At 39.6% G+C, this 24,203-nt stretch overlaps 1 protein-coding gene across 9 annotated transcripts; it reads right to left on the bottom strand.

Moving 5' to 3' along the window:
* Positions 1 to 33: 33 nt before the first annotated feature.
* Positions 34 to 24,104, bottom strand: LOC6047073 (proteoglycan 4). 9 transcript variants are annotated; one of them, XR_005278073.1, is made up of 9 exons: positions 23,519 to 24,104; positions 16,088 to 16,223; positions 12,596 to 13,060; positions 12,346 to 12,526; positions 12,133 to 12,171; positions 5,385 to 6,167; positions 4,433 to 4,793; positions 1,014 to 1,958; positions 34 to 149 (listed from the first exon to the last, which is right to left on the bottom strand). XR_005278073.1 is itself a non-coding variant. In XM_038258573.1 (9 exons), exons 1-9 carry the CDS (start codon positions 23,523 to 23,525, stop codon positions 115 to 117), a joined length of 2,457 nt encoding a protein of 818 aa, XP_038114501.1. In that variant the 5' UTR covers positions 23,526 to 24,101; the 3' UTR covers positions 34 to 114. The 9 variants fall into 9 exon arrangements, 8 of the variants coding, with proteins under 8 accessions (XP_038114501.1, XP_038114500.1, XP_038114497.1 ...); XM_038258573.1 differs by having other exon boundaries at positions 1,509 to 1,958; positions 23,519 to 24,101; XM_038258572.1 differs by lacking the exon at positions 34 to 149 and adding an exon at positions 427 to 545 and having other exon boundaries at positions 1,509 to 1,958; positions 23,519 to 24,101.
* Between the last annotated feature and the right edge of the window lie 99 nt (positions 24,105 to 24,203).

The raw sequence follows: 24,203 nt of genomic DNA, 5'->3' as shown, positions 1-24,203 counted from the left end.
GTTGCCATTGGTGCGGGTGTGGGGTTTTTATGCTTTGTTTGGAGGCTCATTAGTTGGATAACATCGAATTGGTTGGATCGGTTTATTTCACTGTTTGTTTGGAGGGACACACTTTCACAGTATCGTACAGAACGTGCGGAAGAATTTCGCTACAAATAGAGAAAGAGAAGGGAAAGAGGAGAAAGAGAGAGAGAGAGAGGGTGTAATAACACGTTGGAAAAAGGAGCGGGGTGACGTCAGAGGTTTACACGGGCTGGGCACGCACACACACGCACGATGAGGTGAGAGAGCAAATTTCCGAGAGAGGAAAGTTGATGCGTGGTGCACCGTGCGATCAGAGAGAGCAAATTTGTTTTCAAAATGTTAGACGGGGTGACAAAGAACAGCACCAAAGAGAGAGAAAGAGAAAAAAGAAAAGATGGCAAATCCAAGTTCGGTTTCGCACTTTGCTTCAAAATTCATTGTTTATTTCAGACCTTTTCGCTTCGTACAAGGCAGACACGAAAGAAACAGATTCGTGAAAGTTGACTTTTTCGGTTTATTAGCTAGAGTTTGTGCGTGTAGATTAAATATTTTATTATTATTTTTCGTTCATGTTTTTTTAAATATTAAGTCGCGTGTTAAAAGAAAATTAAAGTGTATTTTGGCAGCATAAGGAACAGAAAAGAGAGAGAAAGAAGAAAAGAGTTTAAATAAAGGAAGGCAAAGTAGGTAGGGGAAAAATAAAACATTTTGAAAACAAATTTAAACAGAAAAAGGGAGAAAAAATGTCACGTTTGGTAACGTGAAAAATATGAATGCAAAGAAACAATAGGGTTGGAGCGATAATTTTAAACTTTTTCTCTTCCTTTTTGTCGGTAAAGTAGAACTATTGTTAGAAGCTTGTTTGCTTACGTATAAAGAAGTAAAAAAAGAACAGCGACCACACAGGTAGTAGTAGATTCGAGTATTTACACGTGTGCGTGTATTGATGCGTGTATGATTCAAAAAAGGTAGTTGAAGTTTTTACTTACACCAACGAATAAAACATAGTTTTTGTTTGCTTTTGAACGAGTGCCGGTAAAGTAGTAGTTGTGGTGGTGTAATGACGTATTATTGGTGGGCTTTACCTAATCGAGTGACTTTACTTTCCCGCTTGCGACGGGGTGGAACCGGTGGCGGAGCCACTGCTTCGGAAGTGACCGCTCCGTCCGTGTTGGCAGCGGCGGTCGTAACGGGTTCTGCGGAACGGGTTCTGGACAACGCCGGTGGTAGTGAGTGATGATGAGTGGCGACTGATGGCGTCGTAGTAGGCTTAGTAGCACTTGTAGTTGTAGTGGTAGAAGTCTTTGGTGGGGATTTGACAGCCGTTGCGGTCTTAGTGAGCACGGTTTTCGGCGCAGTAGGCAAAGATGGCGACGACAACGCATGAGTGACTGGAGGTGTGGCTGTGGGGGGCGTGGCTTGTGGTGACGAAAGTCGCTTGCGACGGATTAATTTGACCGGTTCAGTGGATGCGGGAGTTTTACCTGCCATCGTTTCCTGGGCAACCTGCTGCTGCTGCGGCTGCGGCATCTGAGGTTTGGGAGAGGCTGAGACTCGTGGAGGAGTCGATTTGGTCGTCGGCACTTCTTCGGCTCGTGGTGGTGGCGACGAAGAAGTGGACGTCACTGGAGGGGGCGTGGCTTTCTGTTCGGTTTCCACGACGGGGGCGGAGGCTACTTTGATCGGAGCGTCGACCTCGTCGACACTGGGGTCGTACACGGTTTTGGTATGCGTATGGGTCTTACCCTCGGGACTTTTCGTGGTGATGACCTGTTGGTAACCTGCAAATACTTTCTTGGTCAGTGTAGTCGTACTCGTCTTCGGATCGTACTGGACCGGCGGCGCTGGCAGTTTCGAACGCTTGGCACTCTCGTCCAGTTGGGCGGCCGCACTTGGACCGTCGTCCTCTTCCTGAATTGCCGGCTCGATTTGAACTGAATTCGCACGCGCACATACGGGATTTTCCAATTTGAGCGGGGTCAACAGGGTTTGGAAGGGTACACGAATCGGGATCATCACATTTGGAATTTCACAGACGGAGAGGGTACGGAAATAGGAAATCGAATTTTAGTTGAACGGTCGCTTTAGATCAATTAGAGGTTGTGAAAGAAAATCTTTAGCTTTATTGTGGATCTCTTTCAGTTGTCACATAAAAAAATGAACACACCTTGTTTTCGCGCATTATTTTTGTTTCACAAAACAAACACGAGCACAAACGAAAAGTTTGAAAAACAATGCATTTTTGTATTTTTCTTAAGGTAATGAACACCGGTATTAGTTGGATCACAAAAATCACCACAAAACAAAACTGTCTCCCTCCATCGTTGAATGCTGATGACACGCACACATGCACGAATGAGTGCTCTCGCGCGACGAAAGAGAGAGCGGAAATGAGAGCGAGAGTCACTCATTACTTTTTTCCTGCTAATATCACCCCTGTTTGTCTCGATTGTGTTTACGTTCATTGTATGCTTGAGTTTGTTGTGATGATCGTATCGCGTTGGCTTGTTAGTAGTGTGCTTGTTTGTTACTTTGTTTTTCTCCTAAAAATTTTGCATAACTTTCGCTCATTTGCCTAAACACAGCTCACGAAATTGTCTCATTTCGTTCTGGTCGATGTTTTAGTCGATTTCTTCCGAATGACGGGCGCTGATGAGAAAGAGGGGGAAAGAGTGAAATATCACATTTTAGAATTTATTTTCAAACTCACATGATCCGAAAAAGAAAATGGAAATAGAAGAAAAACGAACCCGATTCGATCGATATCACGTGTGACTAAAACAGTAACTCAACGAACTCAACCAACAACAAAAAAAACGTATGGAATGGGGAGAGACGGGGAGCGGAGCAGCTAGCTTTGTTTGTAGTGGTAAACCAAACCAGACGCTTAGAGCGGGACAAACACGAACGAGGAGAGCACTCACAAACGAAACACGAACGTAGATGAGAGACAGCGATGTGGGTTTGTGTAAGTATGTGTGGCGCGCGCTCATCGTGATGAGAGCGTTGCGTGTAAAAGTAATGTGTGTGAGAGGAGAGAGTATGACGAATTTCGAAAAACCAAACATTGTAGGCGTTTCTTTATTGTATGTTTTTATTTATTATTTTCTCTAAGCCAGAACAATTTGATAAACTTTTGTTTTGTAATATCTAACGATTGTTGTATATAGTTATTTCAGGAGGTCACTTGACATCTTTCAGGAAACGATAAACACTTAACAAAGTTATGAAATTATTGTCGATCGTTTGCACTTGAAGACCTCCAATTGCGTTTGCACTAATGCGACATGCGAGCGAGCGCGTTTTTTGTGGGATGTTTCGAACAAAAGCACAAACATAACAGAAAACGGCAAATGATAATGGATGAGTGGGACCCAGGGAACTCATTTTCGATGCCTGTGCAGAACTGCCTTTTGCTTGATATCTTTATGGCACAATTTACTTTTGAAGCTCGTTACATTCTACAGTGATCCTTTTGGCTGTTTAGATCAGCACTAACCAGCCAGATTTTGTGTTATCAATTTAGTTGTCAATTTGTGCAGTAAGCAATAGTACTATCCCAAATAGTTTTTAAATCTACTGACAAATTTTAATCACTTTTTGACTGAATCTAGTTTTTTCAAAGCAAAAAACAGCTCAATTTCAACCAACAAAAAAACAACGTTTGCGCGATTTACTATTTCTAAAGATAACTAAATCAGTTACTGATGAGTTGAAAAACTGAAAGTCATTATTTCCCGAGAGAACTCAGAGAAGCGAGTACTCATACCTCAAGGTACTCAGGTGATTATGTGTCGAGAAGAGTGCCTTTCCGAATGAGCGTGCAATTCTAATGAGTTACCAAGTGACGGGCGTCACTCTTCTCGAATACGATACGCCCTCAGATGATCGGATGAGTCGTGGGTGATGAGTTACCCACGAAACCCAGGAATACTATAGAGGGTTCGGTGCTCTAGTGTGGTCTATTCAACGGGTGCATTTTTTGTTGTTGTCTAGGTGTAAATGTGAGAGTTCGTCCGCGTCCGTTTGGAGGGGGAGGAGGTATTAGTTTTGGGTAGCCTTCGCGTACAGGATTTGACAGTGAGTGCCGCCGATTCGTTTGCTTTGCTTGACCAGCTCCAGCGTTTTGAGTGCCTGTGGTGACTTGAGCCGTCGGGTCACTTTGGTGATTTTACCCTGCGGTTTCTTACCGCGATGATCACCACCGGCGGTCGGAGCGGTGGTCCAGCAAACCTTCTCCGGGTCAACTCCGGTCAAATCCTGGACGCGTCGGCGGGGTCGGGATGTGCGAAAAGAAAAACAGCAAAGAAGCGAGTCAATTTCGGGCCAAATCGGGTGAAAAGCTGCCGCGAGATGGGCGTAATCGTCATCGGCGGTGGAGACGAGCGTAAAGCGTGTGGTCAATTACCTTCCTTCTTCTCGACAGGTACGTTGTCCTCGGGCTGCGGAGTGGGCGACCGGTCCCGCATGTCCCGTTTGGGCGTGGTGGACCGCGAGCGGGACTTGGACGAGTGGCGGAAGCGCATCGGAGCAGGACTGATGGCACGGACCGGGGTTGGCGGGGTCGATTCCTTGGCAGCGGCCGCGGCTGCTGCTTCGTCCAGGGTTTGCTTGATGCGACGCCAGATGTTGTCGAACGAGTCCCGTCCCATGTAGTCAATGTTGCCCGATTCCCAGCACTGGCGGCGCATGTGCTCCTCGTAGGCTTCCTGTTCGCTGGATTTCGGTTCACCGAGGTGCAGCTGAGATAACGCTCCGGCAAGGCCACTCTACGGAAAACGAAAACAAGCAAAGCGGATCATTTGTAGAGTTACCGTCTCGCAGTGGGCGTGGCTGCATGATGGAACTCAGCGCGCAGTAGGCGGGACTTGACTCGACGATCGAACAAACAAATGACAGCTCCGAGTTGTCAACTATGGAACACATAACAGAGTTCGAAATGAACGAAATTTTGCAACCTTAATATGTTGTGGTCAAATTCGCGTGCACCGAAGGTTTCGTTTGGTACCGAAAAAAAAATGACAAAACATAATTTTGCTCTCTAACATCACGACAAACACGACAAACAAAGGATCCAGGATATTAGGAAATTTTCTTTACCATTTTTGTGCCTACCTCCGGGTCACGACATCCAGAATAATTCTCATGAACCACGGTTAGTCTACTCATTCCATGCAATGAAAACAGTTCAGAACAAAATGGCGGACTTGTCAAACAAAGCCATGCAGTTAACGTGAGAGTGAGTATGAGTGTATATGTGTTAGCAAAGAAAATCGGTTAGTTAAGCATGTGTTCCTGGTGGTGCGATTTCCGGCGCTCTGATTAGAATGATTATTGCATTTCATGACACGGTTACGTACCCCGTCACCTTCCTGATGTTGCTGTTCTTGTTGTGGGTGTGATTCTTGATGTTGTTGCGTTTGTTCCTGCTGATGGAACTCATTGCCGCCGCCGCCACCACCACCACCACCATCGGCACTCACGCCACTCTCATGCCCCGTATGAGTTCCCCCCTGTGACTGATCGTGGTGCTGTTGTTGCTCTGCTGGATGGTGATGATGGTGTTCCGCGTGGTGCTCCGGCTGCCAGTCGGAGGTCGGCGGCATTTGTGGTGCCGGTTGTGGCGGGTTTTCCCAGTGACCCTGCTGGTCACGGGATTGCACGTTTTCTACCCAGTGCTCTGTGCTCTGAAAAACATTAGCTTGGTGATGGTGATGCTCGTGATGAGGATGTTCGTGATGGGTATGATCTGATTGCTGCTGTTGTTGCAACCATTGTTGATGTTCCTGGTTGCGTTGGTTGTCCAGATACTGGAAGTACAGTCGTTCTTCTTCACGCTTTTGTCCTTCCAGAGCACGTCGTTCGCGCTCTTCGTCCTGCTTGCGCAGATAGTCTTCCCAGGGGTCTACGTACTCCGTCAGGGTCTCATAGCTAGGAATGAACTCTTCCCGCGCGTGCCAAGCTTGCGTGCCATAGTTACCGTTAGCGTCTAAGCCACCACCACCACCTCCATCACCAAATTGCTGACCACCCTGGTGGAAATGCTGTTGCTGACCTTGCGGTGCCAAGTAGTCGGTTCCCACCGACCGGTACGCACTACCACTGACCGGAACGGGCTTAATCCACGGATCAAACACGCGTTGCTGTTAGAACAAAGGGTGGGAACAAAACTCAAACTTCTTAGCACAAACAAACAGGAAGTTAGGCGGAAAGCGTGTCCTCACCGGACATCTCACACAGTGGCAATCAACTAGGATGACAATACGGTGCTTGCAGTAAATCCCTTTATTTCGTCATAAAAAAGTAGTAAGATAACCAAAAAAAAACAAATAAAACAAACTATTCATCATAAAAATCCGGCAAGGTTCGAGATTCTCTTCTCATGAAAAGTACTATTCACTCCTGGACGCTTTTCTGGATGCGGTCCCAGATGTTGGCGAAGGCGTCCCGGCCCGCGTAGTCCGCGTTGCCCTCTTCCCAGCCCTGACGCCGCAGCACCTGCTCGGTGCGTTCCTGTTCGGGCGTGCGGCGCTCGCCCAGGCGTACGTTCGAAATGGCCCCGGCCAGGCCGCGCTGTAACAAACACACGGGGAACACAGAGAGGGATATTTTTGGAAGGGCACATGGCACAGCAGGCGGCGCCGGCAGCCATTTCGTTGAACGGGGATTTTGCTTGGTTTTGGAGGGCCGAAACGGGGATTGATCCTGGTTGTTTTTTTGAAAAACAAATTTTGATCCCATTCTTCGAAATGACCCCGACTTGGACGACTTATTCTGAAGAAGTATGAAGAGGCAACTCTCGCACTGAACCAGGGAGCATTTTGCAAAGGCATTTATTAACTCCCAGAGACGGACGGGGCTGGTTTGATTCTTTGTACAGAATTGGGACAAAAATACTATGCAATTTTGAAAAATATACATGAAAAAATTGGTTCCAGGCCGAAAACATATTTTACCAAGAATAAAGAATTTAGAAAAATCATTTCACGAGAAATAAACATTATAGGGGAACTATACCCTTTCTCAGCCTATTTCTATTATCGGCCTATCAGCACTTTGATCATGAATTACAGCTTATATAAAATGTTTTTGACTGTTCCAAAGTAATAAATAGCTCAAATAAAAGTGAGCAAGCAACTCTCCATTGTTGAAACATCTGAAAATGTTGATTCAATAGCAGAAACTGCAAAAGTGATGAGAATTGGTTGAACGGCTTAGTGTGATTAAAATGGGTATATTTCCCCTAGTCACGCAAGAACGACGTCGAAGCTTCGAGATTAATATTATAAAACAGGAGTGACCAAAGTATGGACCGCAGGCCAAACGTCACCCGCGAGGTGATTTTTTGTGGCCCACGGACCCATTTTAAATGATCATGTTAAATGGCCCTTTGACGCATTTGTAAGTGATTTTATAATTCCTAAAAATTAAGATTATTTTTTTCTTAATATAAAACTAATGATTTTTCCATACTTGAATCCCGATTATGTGAAACAAATATTGTGCTGAACAAACTATCTTATTTTGACGAATTTTCATCAAACATCCTCATAACGTGAGGGTTACGGATCTGAGTACCTAACATCTGATTAAGGCAAAATTAAATTTATTGAAATTTTATTGAAAAATCTTTGAGCCACGATTTATTATTAAATTTGCACATAATTTAAAAATAAAACTACGCATTATCACAAAGTTTGTGTCACCCTTTCTAAAATATATTTAATAAATTAATAAAAACATAGTCGGTTGAAATAGAAGTGCATTCAACAAAAGCCTTTACATTTTCATTACATTTGTGAAATCACGATTTAGTCAAAAATATTGTATTGATTTCATTGATTTTTGAGGCACGAAAGTTGCAATGAAAATCAGAGGAATAATATTTGTTTTGCATTTTTTTTTTCTTATTTTAATTAAATTAAACCAATTGAATAACAAAAATATATATGATGAAAATGTTCTAAAATTACCTGAAATTTCTGAAAAAAATCTCATTTGGCCCGCAAGCTCATGTAAGCTTCAAATTAGGCCCGCCATTCAAAAACATTGAGCACCCCTACTATAAAATCATGTAAAAATAAAATTAAAAAGAATTATTCAGAGGAACTTAACGTGAAGACTTCTATCATTACCCAAGTAGCACACGTAACTTGTCAAATATCTGATTAGTTGAACAATAGTTGGACAAATGTATTGTATTCAACATAGTTAAAAAAAAAATCAAAGGAAAAATTGAAATACTGTGTATCAAACTGCTGTACAACTTGAGTAAATAACTAAAATGAAAACAATGCACTCAGTTATAGTGCAGTTATATTTTGGCTTTTCTAAATCCATTTATAAAACTCCCTTATATAACTGTAACAGCTGAACTTTGATTAGTTTAGATATTGTTGGAAGATGTGCTTCATTCTAACAGTTGTCTAACATTCTTGTAAAACATAAGTAAATTTGAAATTACGAATGAAAAAATTAAATAATATTTAAATTGCACAAAGTAATTTCTTTTATTATTTCAATATTTGTTGTTATTTGTTAGGTTGATCAACGGTTTTACATTACGTTATCAGTAAACAAATTATAACTTACGTGCCAAAGAGCTGAAATGTATTTTTTCAGTATAAGTTATTCAACAGTTTCATATCACGTTATTAAACCAACAACAATCTAAAATTAATCAACATCGAAAGGTATCGTTAGCGTGGTTTGTCAAAACAATCAGAAGCCACGCCCCTTTTTGCATGGTACAAATGATGGTCAAACTTTTTGTATAACACTTGGAAAACATACTATATAACATAGCTTATTCCTAATAAGTTATACAACGAAAAAAGTGCGCTTTTTCCAATACACAGGAGTTGTAGAACAAGTTGTGGTAACGGGGCCGTTCGGTTATATAACCAGTTAGGAAATACTTTTATTTTACAAAGTGTGCTACTTGGTATCATGATATTTCGTTCAAAGATATAAATTTTGCATCGCTTTCAATATTTTGACAAAATTCCTTCAACAAGTTGTTTAGAATAGTGCCCTACACATGCTGATTCCTTTTGGTAACGATTATCCCATTCCTTGTAAAGTTATGGAAATCGTCATAAATCAATGATTGCCAACTAGGACGTCAATGACTGTGCCACAAAATTATATAAATTTTGAAGCACATTTGGTTTAGATCAAAAATTCTTTCAGTGGCTTCAAGAAGGCAACAACCGGCACTTGCTGATTCATTTTGGTGCAGATATTCGTTGAATTGAAATTTATACAGAATAATAGCAAAATAACTGCACAACTATGGTTGAAAAAAATCTTTTCTAGCTGATAACGATTGCCTGAAGGAAGGCCCTCTGCGTATGCTCTGATCTAGTGTAACCTGTCTGTCACTTGATCACGGGATTTGTCAGAGAAGATTAAAAATTTGCGCTCCAACTACAATTTTCCCAATTTGACTGTCAGCGATTCGTGGTGATTTGAGAACCGCTTAGTTAATCATAGTCATCACTCTATTTTTTTTCTTTTTAACTATTAAATAGAATTAACCAAATTGATCCAAAAGATTCTATATTTTTACTGTCAGAAGGGGAGAAAATGAAAATGTTCAATTATAACATTGCTGGAAATAATACACAAATTAAAATTTGTCAATTCTACCAAAATTATAAGAAAAAATCCTGTGAAAATGATTACCCGAGCGTTTGAGTGTTAAAGAGTAACATATTGTTTTGAAAGAATGGAGATCGGAAAATTTATCATACATTCTCATACTTAAAATTGAAAATCAATCCGCTTCTGGAATCCAGAATTATTCAAAAAGCGATTTTCATTTCTCATATTGAAGGATTAAAATCGAACCACTTCCGGAAGAAGAATGTAACATTCACAAAAACAATTGTCAAATTTTTTAAAGATTTTCCCATGTTTGAACTCACAAAATTTTAAAAAATAAAATATTTTTATCAATTTTGACGAAACGAAAATTAAGCTGCTCTAAATTTTAACTTTTCGTAAAAGGCTCTTAGCACCGTGTCAGTTTTAGGAAGTAATTCAATAATTCCGGAGTAATTCTAGTAATTTCCGATCATTCTAGTTTGTATTGTTAATTAGGTACATGATCCTTTTTTCGGAAATCAATCCACAAAAAGAATAAAAACACTTTTTTAACTAATAATCTCAATAACCTTTTCATAAATCAATCATTTTTTTTGCTTGTTTATTTTCATGAAAGGAGTTTTCAGCACCTTGCCAGAATGGTAATCCGGCATTACTCGGATTTTGAGCAAGTCATTCAGTAACTTCGGAATCATTCAGTAATTCCACAGTGATTCATGTAATACCAAAATTACTTGGTTATTCCAATTTTTTTTTTTTTGTAATTTTTGGAATTTGCATATGAGGGAAATCTGGCAATAATGACGAATAATGAAAAAATAATAAAAATTATAACATTGGAATGAAATAAAAACACAAACATAATGATTTCATACCTTGTTTTGAAATCAAATTACAAAGGTAAAAAACAAATCAGGAAGAAAATTCAAAATTAGGCATTAAAAGAGGATAATATATGTTTACAATCATATAAATTTAAAGCCTTAAAAATCATTTTTTCAATGCCCCATTTTGAATTTTCTTTTTGATTTGTTTTTTACCTTTTCTACAGTTACAGTGTAAAAGGTTACATTCACTGGTTGGCCCTGTTTTTTTTTTTTTTTTTGAAAAAATAAACCATTTCAATATCGATTCAGAATGTAACACTCAGCTAGGCTGTAATCAAAAGTAATTAATGTTGTGTAATTCCAAGCAGGGGCATATCTAAGTAATCCGTGGCATATTTACAGTAATCTTGGTAATTCCATTTAAATTTGTCAGTAATCCTGAAAACCCTTGCCTGACTCTCATTTGAACGACAATTTTTTTTAATACCAAACAAGAACTCCTAGTATTTCGTAGAAATAAAGTAGCTTTTTTCAGTTCCGAAATATAAGCTAAACAAAAATAAATATAGAATTTGGTCAAATTATTGAGTTAATTTCTGGAGCCATTTTTTAAAAGGGCCCATGAAAATTTCGACACAACAGGAAACTATTTGCTAAACCCCGCAATTATGTGGTTAAAAGACTGATATTTAAATGGGTAATGTCGCAATTGTGAAACTCAAATTTGATTTGGATTGTTAAGGTACAAAATTAAAACAAAAATAATAACAAGTAAAACTGTAAATGACTTGCAATTCCTTGCTCAACCAACACCTGACAATTGGCGCCATCGATTAGGGCTAAAAATATCCCCCCATTAAATCCGTGCTCACCCAGCCAACCTTGCCCGATTGGTACATAATAGGTGCAGTTTCACGGGCAATGTCAGTACCGAATTAAACCCTGTCCGTCCGTCTTCTGGTGCTTGCACAGGTGTGTAACCGATCTAAAATAAACCAATTAATACGTGAAAATCCGCGACGACAAAATTAAAGTCCCACGTGACTGACTGGTGACGGCGACGGGCACACCCTCTTTCAACAGACTTGTGATGATCTGCCCATTAATGGTCTAGAGCGACGCTTTATCGTAATCTGGTCTGGCAGTCGCGTACAATTTAGAATTAAGAAGCTCTTCTAATTTTGGGCTGACCGACGACGAACCACTCAATATTGTCATCCTAATTCATTCACTGCTTTTTATTTTTGTTTTTTTTTTTTTAGAAGGGAAAACTACAAGCGATCGAGATCAAAGGTTTGATTTTTTAGTTGCAATTTTGACCTTTGATTGCGATGTTAAGTGCAAATTAAGGTTCTACAGATATTTACAAAAGGGGTGGGGGTATTTTTGGGAAGGACACAAACATCTACGAGAGGGGGATTTAAAATTTTGCGGGGATTTTAAAGCGGGATAAAACTGTACAATTTGATGTAAATTTGCTTAAGCGTGTGTGCGTGTACATAAACGTGTGTCTGTGGATTACGAGAGTTAATAAAAGCGTTTGCAAAAGCTCTACAACTACTGCTGTTACTAAATACTAGTACTGGAAACAACTGAAGAAAAAAAGCATGGTAACGAAACACCAACTCACTAAAACGGAAGTAATTCAAGCAAGCTTCCGCGCGATTCTTACCTGTTGACTCACGTCTAGTTTATCCCTAAGTAGTTCAGACTTGAAAGCAGAAAACATGTTCGTTTTTTGGGCTCTGGCAATACTCTAGCTTGACTAACTCTTCTCACGGGGAGGGTTCAGGATACGGGAGAAGGGGAACAAGCGAGCTTGTGTGTTGCGTGTTCAGTGCAATTTGAGGGGGGGGAGCATTGCCTCAAGAACGGCTGGACTTACCATATCGGCGCTGAGGCGCGAGTGGACGTCTTCGCAGAAGATGTCCCACCAGAACTGAAGGAAGTTGGCCAGATGCTGGTAACCGCCCGGGATGTAAACCTTGCGCGTCTCCGAGTTGAAGTTCTGCAGCCACGGTTTGGCCGTGCCGATAAAGTGAAGGATCTTGGTGTTTTGGCCGAACCTACAAACAAAAAGAAAAAACGTCACAAGGATTCCCAATTTGGCCCAAACTCCCACTACTACTACTCACTGCTTAAACGCCGGAAGGTACGAGTAGGACGCCACCGACGAGGTGTTGTACACGAACGGCAAGTGCTTTGCAATGTCCTTGTGGGCCCAGTCGGAAAAGTACCAGTTGAGCAGGCCCTGGTCGCCGCCGTCGAAGCTGCCGTGCGACACCGCGTACTCCATCAGGCTGCTGAACGTTTCCAGGTTCGGCTTGTACACGTACACGCCCGAGTTGAAGCAGTCGGGCCAACCGACGTCCGGAGCGGCCGACAGTTCCTCCCGCTCGAACAGCTCGTCGCAGTTCCGAAGGACCAGGGTGTCCGCGTCCAGGAAGACGCACTTCTCGTACTGCGTGAGGCGCCAGCAGTGCAGCTTTGTGAATGTGATGCCCAGCTCGGGACGCTTCAGCAGGGCCAGGTTGCTTTTGTCCTTCGAGTCGAGCAGGTTGACCTCCTCGACCAGGTTGAACACTGTGCGCAGTTTGTTCCTGAAAATTTATAATTTATTTGTTATAACTTGGTAACGTTGCTGGATTTTCATTAATTTATTCTTTTAGTAAGGCCCATTGATTCCACCAAAAAATATGAGGTTTTTGCAAGGATTTGCTCATTGATTTTGAAATTCATCAAAATTATACAGAACGTTTCACTTTTTAATAATTTTTTTTTCAACTTCGTTTGACGCTTTAAATTGGGGAATTTTTTTTTTTCAAATAACTTCAAATTAAGTTAAACACATTAAAATAGAGCTTCATTTTCAACAAATTTCCCGAGAAATCCCGGGAAAATGACTTTGGCTAATAGAATTTTCATAGCAATAAAAGAAGTTTGGACGCTATTTCATATTGAACCTCTTACGCCCTTGTTAGCTCAAATTTTAATTCTTAACATTAAACTGCTAACACTTTTAAACAAATTAGCCAAATACTTCTTGTACAATCCTCTTTGAGGCATCAAATGATATTTTCTCAATTTTCATCCAATTTGACCATGGTAAACAAAATCGTAAAAAAACTTAATTTTATCTTGAAATTTTCAGACGAACTGATAAGTTATAAGAACAGTAAATTGAATTGAATAAAATAAAATTAAGTTTTTGCCTTCCTCACCTCAATGAGGAAAGGCTATAAAATCACTCGAAAAATGAACTTCTTTATTATACCTCGTAGACCCACCTTAACGTATACCTATCGACTCAGAATCAAATTCTGAACAAATGTCTGTGCGTGTGTTTGGATGTGAGTCCGTGCACCGAAAAATATGCACACGATTATCTCCGGATTCGCTGAATCGATTTCAACCGTTTTGGTCTCATTCGATCCGTCTTGGGGTCCCACAAGACCCTAGTTAATATTATGAATTTTAGTCAAGTCAAAAGTTATGCTAAAAAACGATTCCGAATAAAGTCCGGAAGATTGTAAAAAGGGCGGTTTTTGTGACAAACCCGTCATGCTATACATTTTTAAAAAAAGGTATTTAAAAGACCTTTCCAACGAGCCCAAAACGTAGAAGATCTGAAAATCCTATCAAAAGTTATAGGCACTTAAGTGTTATTTACGCACTTTTTGGAGGCCGGATCTCAAATATTTTGATGAAAACGTTGTCCGGATCTACCATGCGTCTTTGTATAGGTAATCAAAAGACCTTTCCAATGAGCCTAAAACGTTGAAGATCAATCCTATCAAAAGTTATAACCACTTAAGTGTACACTTTTTTAGCCGGCCTCAGATATTTTGATAAAAATAAGTCTTATTTATACTCTTTTTTGAGGCTGTGTAGTGTATTAACTTTATGAATGTAAGGAAGGCACCATCCACCTAAAGGTGGATTAAGCAACGTTTTTCATTAATATTTTTGGAAAATTAAAAAAAAAATATGCAAGGAGCTGGGAAAATGCATACTTTTACTTGAATTTTTTGAACATTTTTTTTCCGGGAAATCCCGGGAATTCCCAGGATTTTTTCCGGGACGGGAAATTGGACGCTTTACATTAAACAGAAAAATGTCTCAGTTTCTGATTTTCAAAATACCGAATTCTCAAAATTTCAAAATAAACTAGACATTAAAAATTTAAGCAAGCAAAATTACAAGGAAGAAGCAAATTTTTAAATTATTAAACTTTAACAAAATTCCGGATATTATTAAAAGTTCTGAACTTGAGGTTCCATTCCCAAGAAAAGTTTCTTTCGCGGTTGGTTGTAGGAGTTGTTTTCTGAGGAACGTGAAACAAATATGTATATCAGACAAACTTTAAAAGGTATAACAAAAAGAAAAATCGTTGATTTGTTAAATAAAAACCTATATATTAACGATACGGGACCGTGGTGCAGGGGTAAGCGTGATTGCCTCTCACCCAGTCGGCCTGGGTTCGATCCCAGAAGGTTCCAGTGGCAAATTTTGAGACGAGATTTGTCTGATCACGCCTTCCGTCGGACAGGGAAGTAAATGTTGGCCCGGACTAACCTAGAGGTTAGGTCGTTAGCTCAGTCCAGGTGTAGGAGTCGTCTCCCTGGGTCGTCCTGTCCTGGTGGAGTCGCTGTTAGGCAGTTGAACTAACAATCCAAAGGTCGTCAGTTCGAATCCCGGGATGGATGGAAGCTAAGGTGTAAAAAGAGGTTTGTAATTGCCTCAACAATCAAGCCTTCGGATACCTAGTTTCGAGTAGGAATCTCGCAATCGAGAACGCCAAGGCAATGCTGTAGAGCGAATTATTTGATTTGATTGATATTAAGCAAACAAGCATTTTTATTTAGATTCAAAACCTAAAATAAAAAAAAAGAATCAGTAATTTCCGGATTTGAATGTTAGACGAACACATAATGATCCTCCCATTTTTTTATTCGTTTTTTTTAAGTTTAGAATTTTTAGATTTTGGAATTTTGGAACACTTTGGATTTTAGAATTTGCAAAAATATATTTAAATTTGTGCATTTAATTTTGGGTGGTTATTTTTTAACTCCACTAAAATACCCTTCCATGTCAAATAAATTCCCTGATCATAATTGGAAAGGTCTTCCTTTGAGCTTACTTTGAGATCAAAATGCCAAGGTTCAATCAAAAACTTGATTTAAAAAAAAAAATCAAGTTTGTTCAGAGCATCTTATGAACGTGTAGAATTTCTTCTTTTAAACCTGGCCAAAAATCCATTTTTCAACCAATTTTTGACCTTTAAAAAGTATTGGAAAGAAGAACTTTGAAAAATTAAGAAAATTATAAATCATTGTTATATGTGACTTTGACTATGTTTAAAAAAATGTAATTATTTCTGGGGTCAACTTTGACTTTCCCCTATAATATGTGAAAATAAGTGTGCAGTAATTTTTGTAATGTACTAGACTATGCCTCTAATATTTTTTTTTAAATTTAAATGATATTTGTATCGTTTCATAGGAGAAAAGTGAAAAAACAAGCAAAAAAAAATAAAAAATGACTGTAAAAACATGAAAAATCTAGATAAGCCAAAGGTAATGAAATTGGGCAAAAATTGGATCTATGTCCGCTGAAACACTACTCACTTCATCGACTCGGACACGCCGGGCGTTATCAGGACGGCCAGCTGGTGTGCCGTGTGGACCCGCTTGAGCGAGTGCGCCACGACCAGGGCGCCCAGCGAGTACGAATCATTGGTCGCTAGCGTCACCCAGGCGAATTCTGCAAAGATACAAGAAGAGGGGAAAAAATCAGAATCACAAAAATGTTTAATTGCTATATTACACAATTTCAACTTTCGATTATTTTTAGGCCGCCAAACGCAAGTGAAGCGGTGTGACGCAGAATGTTCGACTTTCCGTTTCATTTCACTTTTTTTTCCCCCTCAAGATTTTCATAATGAGAAAAAAGCGAATCAACACGTGGGAGATGATGAATTAAATTAATAGAACCCACTGCATTCTCCGAAAGTTTGACGAGGGGTCCCTAAGCTGCTCAAGAAATGAATTCGATTCTGATTTTAGATTTGTACTTTTTCCCAAGATGATGACAGTGAGATGACAGGAAGATGATATATTTTATTGCTAAATCTTGTTCCCATAGCGCTCATTTAACATAATCCAAATGGGCAATAAAGTGGCACTATAAAGTCGACTAACGTCGTTGACGGTAAATAAAAACTGAAGTTTTTTGTATTTCTGCAGGATATTTAGGATTATGTTCACCGTTCCATAACAACAATTATTCTTTATGCTATAAAAAGTTGTATTTTTAAACTGTCAATATCACATGACAGTATTTCCAGATCTTCAACGACACTCATTCATCCAGTCACTCACTCAATCATTCACTCACTGAGTCCCTAATAATTCAATTTTCTGAGTTGATGATTCTCAATAATTGAAATCACAATCCTCAAACCAATTTCACGTTGCTCAAACTGTAACCGATTCAACGCCCCTTTACCGGATTCGCCGTCATTAAGAATCCCATCCCAAGAAAAATAACTCAAAGACCGGGCTTCCACCGCAGCGTGGCGCGACAAGCGCGTGTGATTTTAAATTTAAGAAAGAACATAAACAAATCGCGCTCAAATGTCTCCCGGCGTCTTGTCAGATGAACGCCGCCGCCGCCGGTCGTTACATCGCAATGAGATGAGGCAATCCCGGCCCAGTGATTAAACCCGTTGACCAAGGCCTTGAAATTCCCGCGCTCCCATCGAAGCATGCGGCGCGATCGGCTTGCACTCGACTGCGATTGACGTTTCGAAAGTCAACCCTGAGGAAGTCGATGCGGTTTTAGGGAGCGCATCCAAGATGGCGGTTTGCTTGCAACTTTGTGATGCAGTCACGACAAAGTCAGCATCCGTACGGTCGCAGTAGTCTGGTAAATAAGCGGAATGAACCGATAAATGGCGCGAAAATTAAAAATAGAAACCGTTGTTGGCCGCGTGCGAGCGTATTTGTGGGTGCACGCCGCGGACCACGCGCTTAATCTGTCACAATAAAAATCAAGCGGTTTTATTAGAAGTGACTTTCGGGGTTCTAAACATTGTGGTTTGATCGTTTCAGATCGTTTCGATGACAAATACTCTTTTTGATCCTGGTAATCAGATACTCTCGACTCAAACTGCTCTAATCTTAAATGGATTGACATTAGCGATAACACTTCCTTGCCGTTTCATGTCTCAATTGCTTCGAGGAAGTGTCCCCTCAAGTTCTATCTAGCTAAACCGAACAAGCAATGCGATACCCTCCGCGACGAGGAAGAAAACTTGGTCATTCGTTTAAGCCGGTTGAGAAAAGTCTGAAATTACATATGGGCTGATGCTGGTACAAAACAAGTTTGAAGGTCTTTGCCATTCAGAATGCAATTGATAGAAGCCGACCTCTCGGCTTGATAATGAAGCGTGCCTGTTCCTGATGGGACCGGCATTTTACTTCTGTCTATTTCTGTCACATTCACATGCATCCCCCTCGACGACGTTGCTGTTTTCATTCACAGTTCCGTGGCCGAGTGGTGATAATGGTGTGGCGTCCACCCGTAACGATTGTGTAACACGGGGCACTATCAACTTGAATGTGCTGGACATTAAAAAAATGACTTAATCGACCCAAAAAATTAAGCAATTACAGCGATTCGCGAATTTCAAATTTGTTTGTTTTATGTTGAGATGAAAGTTAATTGATCGATTCCTTACGTCCAAATAAGCCATTGCGACTTAAATCAATTCTTATTTAAGGTCTGCCAAACAGAGAACTTTCTAAGATACGGCGAGTTGGGAAATACGTATTATCACGGTTACAAACTCCTGATCAACTTTATTAGATTTCTGAATTCGACAGCTTGCTTGCTATCGTCTTTTTCTTGTCTGCAATAAACAGAAAACTTTTACGTTGCGTCATTTTCTTTAAAACTGCTTTTGAAAACTCGAGTGGAATCAATATGGCGGCCCTTCCCGTATCCCCTTAAGGGGTTACATACATGTAAACCGTCAAAAATTTCAGAGGTTTGTATGATCACACATTTAAACTTTTTTAAATCTTTTTGCAGGGCATTAACATATAAATTTTCATCTATTAACAAAATAATTATGAAGACATTTGGATGTACCATTGCCGAGATATAGCTTTTTTAAGCTAGCAGTTTCAAAACACGGGTGCCACGATATCTCAACACTGCTTTGACCAAATTGACTCAAAATTTTGGTGTAGACTCGTTAAACCGGTCCCGTGTGCATGACGAAGGCCGATTTTTTTAAACTTAATTTTAAGAAAAGATAAAAATATTTTTATGTTTTCCATATAAAAAATCGTCACTTTTTGATTTTTGTATTTTTTAAAAAAGCACAATTTTCATATTGGGCTTCATCATGCACACGGAATATGACTTGGGAGTCTTCACCATAAATTTCAGCCAATTTGGTCATCTCGAAATATCGTGGCACCCGTAAATCCACTCGGTGTTCAGAGAAAATCGTTCACAAATTTTGACAGTTCTCTTTGCGCATGGCAAAACTGTGAACTTAAATCATCTCTTACTCAGTTGAGTCACGTAATATCTTTATGAAACTTTCAGAAGTGATTGAAAATCATCTTTTTAGTGAATTTAGTGAATTTTCTGAAATATGATTTTTTGTGATTTTCTACATGTATGTAACCCCTTAAAAAGGGATTTACTGATCAATTTGGAGTCTTCGGCAAAGCTGCAGGTTTGGACTACAGTCCAGACTCGATTATCCGAAGGCCTCGGAAAAATTTCACTTCGGATAATCGAAACTTCGGATAATCGAATCACGAAAAACAAATGTTTTGCGCTGTCTTATTTTTGATTTTCTAGCTTAAATGTCACCTAAACTACGCTTAAGTGATTTAGAATTTTTAATTCCAAAATGGCAGCCAATATGGCGAAATATTGAAAAAATGCCCAAACATGTATATAGGTCATCCCTGAAATTTTTGAGTTATCGCAGTTTTAGTGAAAAAAGTTGTTTTTTCCGTTTTCGTTATTTTCCCATTTTTGCGCGCGGCGCATCGAAAACACGAATTTTATTTTCAAAAAACTATATCTCAGAATCCTGTTAATAAACTCCTACCATTTTTTAGTATGTTATGTAAAATTGTCCGAGGAATCCGATAAACATATTTCCAGACATAGGCTCTTTGGTCCAGACACCGTCAAAACGGCATTTTAAATTTTCTTACGACCTTTTCATATATTAGACTAGATTTTTGAAACTTCTTACATTTTTTCTTTGAAAGGCCAACTTATCACCTTTCATTTGCGTATAAGACAGCTATAATAGGTTGAAATGGCGGAGAGTTATGATTTTTTTGAAAAAAAAAAGATTTTTTCGAAAATCGACGAACATTGCAATTTTTTGACCACCCTAACACGGCGTAGGTCACCCTAATGGCCAAACAAACAAATACGGGTCTTAATATTTTGGCCAGGGAACCCCAGAATTTTTTTTCCATGCTGTTTTCGTGGGGATTTGCTGTAAACATATATTGTTATATTGTCTACTCTATAAACTTATAGAACAATATTACAGTCTAAAAACAAAACTTCAAAAAGTTACAAAAACACATAATTTTGCATCATTAGTTTTTCTATACAAGTCACCATACAATTTTTGGGGTTGGTGGGGTATCTAAATGTTTGAAATTCTGTATCTTGAGAAGGGATTTTCTGATCGATTTGGTGTCTTCAGAAAAGTAGTAGGTTAAGACGAAAAAAAATATACACCAAAAAAATCGTTTTTTTATTCTACTTTTTTCACTAAAATTTAAATTTCCTAAATACGTATTTTTTATTTTTTTATTTTTATTTTTATATGTTTTAGGGAACTAAAAAAGATATCTTCTATAATCGAAAATTTATACCTAAAAGTAGCCTATACCTTGAAAATGGCACATTTAATAAAAAAAAATGTATTTTTCGGTTGCAAATTTAAATTTGCTTTAAAAATGATTTTTAATTTAAAAAAATGTCAAGGTTTTTGATAGTTTTAAAAAACACGATTTTTTCAAAAAAATATGTCTTCTGAACTAGATTTTGCACCATCACGCACTATGGCTCAGAGCATATCTTTTTTAGTCCCACCCACCAAATCGATCAGAAAATCTCTTCTCATGATACAGAATTTCCCACATTTACATAACCATTTTGTATGATGAGCCCCTTAAATTGTATGGAGACTTAAATCGAAAAACAAATGATGCGAAATTGCTTCTTTGGACATAGGGAATGTATGGACAAAGTTTCATCCAAATCAAAAAATACAAAGAAAAGCGAAATCGTTCTGGATTATTGCAGATTTGAAAAGTACATGAAATAACAATTGAGTTATACGAAAAAATGGCAGTGGGTTTAAAACTATTATTTTTCCAATGTAAACTGATCAACCCTCAAAATTGTATGAAGCGTTGTATGGAAAAACTAATTATGCCAAATAGCTTCTTTTGACATAAGAAATACATGAACAGTTTCAATCGAATATAAAAAACAATACAAAAAAAGAGTTGATATGCGAAAACGTGGAGAAATACTTCTAAAAAACCAACTTTATGTTATTTTTTAAGAATCTTTCTCCCAATTTTCAGTAGCTTTATTTTTATTTGCGCGGTAAACTGACACTACCTTCTAATTTTTTCAAGCGGAGACAAAAGTAACAAAACGGTTCACAAATTATTCAAAATTACTCACAAATTATTCAAAATTACTACTCCCATCATCGTGCATCACTTGACTGAAGCTCGAAACAATCAAATTTTAAACCTCAGTCTGCATGTTTAGCTGACTCGCTGACCAGCATCAACCGAAGCCAGACGTTGTCGTCGGGTTTCACTTCTAAAATTAATTACGCGTAGGATTTTCGAACTCGCGATGTGTGGGGTACGAGAAACGCGAAATTGTAAATCACTAGTCTGGGAAAAAGGGGCAAGGAAAATTAAGTAAGAAGAAAAACTATCGATGTCATTCCGCGGCGTTTCGTGGAAAACAAGACAACCGAGATGATCTTGCACACGACTCTGGTTCTGGTTATGTAGCCAGAAATGTTGGAATGAAGAAAAAATACGTTTAGAATCGAAACCAACGCCCTAGATCGATCCTGATCTACCCTAAACTAGAAAACAGATTCGATCCGAGAGGTATGAACTGAAGGTCGAAACGGCACTTCTAAGCTGCTCAACTCGTAAACTAGTTGATGTTTTTCTTTCAGCTAAGCCGCACACGATGACGGTGTATGTGTAAACGAGGGATGGTCTCGATTAAACTGTATTCCAAATGTACTACCTAATTGACGCAAACCGCTGTCGATCGCTCGATGATCACGGTTGTTTGTAAATTTGGCGCGACAAACGTTCGCGCCGTTGATGACCCGGGCGACGACGCCACCCGGACCGGATCACTGGGGCAATCGGCGTGGATTGTTTGTTATTCGAAGATTATGATGCGATAGTGCGAGAGAGATAACAATCGGTACTAAGTATAAAGTCGATAGTTTTGTTTGCTCCTTGATTAAGTGGCTTTGTTTACGAAAAGGCTGAGCTAACGGAAATAACTGCAACTATCAGCAACTTATCACTTCTGGACCAGCAAATATTACGACAGGGCAGTGATGAATGCTGTTTGGAAAGAGCTCAAATTTTACTGGAAATCTAAAATTTGCACTGTAGAAGTGCTTTTTTTGGGAAAACAACAATTTTAATTAAACCTCAACACAATATTTGAAAAAAACAAAATTGACCAGCAAAATCAATTGCAAAACTTTATTTTCAAAAGCATTCGGTTTTGGATTGATCTTAAACTCTCTGGATTAATTTGATTTATAATTTTGAAAAATAATTGAAACAGTCTTATTTTCAATTTAATATTCAAGTTCTGCAATTCACTGTAGCTTAACTTTAGTGGCCTATTAAAATAAACCAAAATCAAACGACAATCATAAATAAGACAACAACAAAATATTTATAATTTCGTGATTCTATTATCCGAAGTGATTTCCCAAGGCTTTCGGATAATCGAGTCTGGACTGTATTTGAATATGAAATAGTTATAGCGTGTAGAAATGAACAGTACATTAATACCAGACATGTACAATTTCTTTCAAAAAGCTAACTTCCCCTTTTACAGACGTACGATTCGAGTAAGCCCTTGTTTTATTCTGTAACGAAATGGTAACCTACACTAACGCGAATTCTTTCTGATTTTCCAGTCTTAAATCCTCGATTATAAAAGAAGCTCTTGTTTACTGCACTCGAGATTATCTCTCACGCACCCATCATGCTTCAAGCGCCACATTAGCTAATGCTTGCCCGGTGGTAATCGATTCCATTAGACTGATCCGACCCCACTAATCGATAGGTCACACACATGTTCCATGTTTTAATCGAGAAAGTTTTGATTAGGTATGCAAATCGCATATCGCACACTTTTTTCTCTTCCCTCCACCAACACTCGCACCAAGTCCTGTGCCAAGATTACACAACCTCCGACTGCTTCTGGTGTGTATCGAACTATATCTCAAGAAATCATTCATCGTTGACGGTGCAACGTTAAATGGTTCGCCCTAGAGCTAGTACATGTGTAGTAGGCCGTGCTGCGGTGACAGCTCGCCGCGCGTCCAGCACATTCTAAAAATAGGTCCCCGCGCCGGCCTTTTTTCGAGTGGATAATTCTTCGTTAAATGTTCTGTGTACCAGCAGCAGCAGCAGGCCACGGGAAGTGAGGAGCGCACTTGACTCTCGAGTAAATTCAGCTCAATTTCGATTCGATGCGCCTCTACTAATCTCCTCGTCGTACACTTTCAAGGTCATCGATAGGTCACCGAGCCGTGCTGCTGCTGCTTGTCATTTTGATTGGGGTTTCTTCTTTTCCACGATTTGCACACGTTTTTTTTTTTTTGTTCCTTCATAGAAAGTTTCTGCCAAGTCCAGTTTCGAGGAATGCAAGCAGCGAAACGACACAAGAACAGACAGCAGAAAAAAAGGTTAAGGAGATGCTCCACTTACTCGACATCTTCGCTGGTTTTGGTTTGGATGCTGGGTCGTCGGACAAAGCTGGCTAGAACCACAACGACGGACAAACACACACACGCGCGCGCTCGTTCACACACACACGGTTCGGCTTCTTCTTTAGATCCTTAAGATCCTAGTAGGCCACAGGACACCGCACGGGACCGGATCCACCAAACTAGCTTCTGCTGCTGCTGCTGCCCACCGACTACTGAGATGTGTTTTCGTTGCGCGACGATCTGCCACCCCGAGTACTAACTTTCTAGGCGCCGCGAAATGACAACCAGTGACACTGACTAAAAATACACGCACACACACGGCAACCGAGAGAAATGAGCGACAACTGTTAGTACAGAGAGAGCGCCCCACTCTCTATTTTCTTTCACTTGTGTGACGCGAGAAGCGGTACAAACACAAAATAATAAGGTTCTGAACTGCACTTTTGATTAGATTGGACTCGGCTCCAAAATTTAATCAACTCGAAGCGAAGACGTCCGATCACTTGGAACGCTCGACCGCGAATGATCCAAGTGGGCGGTGGACCTGAGGAATTTGTTGTTTTGCTGGATCGAGAGAGAGAGAGGGAATGTTGATTGTTGTTTTCTTTTTTGAGTGTATTCTTGTGGGCCTTCTCGGTGGGTGCACCCAAGGGGAGAAAACTGGTAAGCCTGGGAGAGAAGAG

The sequence above is a fragment of the Culex quinquefasciatus genome, chromosome 3, assembly GCF_015732765.1.
Source record: "Culex quinquefasciatus strain JHB chromosome 3, VPISU_Cqui_1.0_pri_paternal, whole genome shotgun sequence".
Taxonomy (NCBI): Eukaryota; Metazoa; Arthropoda; class Insecta; order Diptera; family Culicidae; genus Culex; species Culex quinquefasciatus.
The sequence above is the reverse complement of the archived record's forward strand: the minus strand, read 5'-3'. Positions and strand labels throughout refer to the sequence as shown.

What these genes read in the sequence shown, in the direction of transcription:
- LOC6047073 (XM_038258569.1), bottom strand. An exon ending in CGCGCCTCAGCGCCGATATG is followed by an intron (nt 12,172 to 12,345) that starts GTAAGTCCAGCC and finishes TCTGCTTTCAAG; the next exon opens with TCTGAACTACTTAGGGATAA. An exon ending in ACCTGTCGAGAAGAAGGAAG is followed by an intron (nt 1,959 to 4,432) that starts GTAATTGACCAC and finishes GTGCGAATTCAG; the next exon opens with TTCAAATCGAGCCGGCAATT.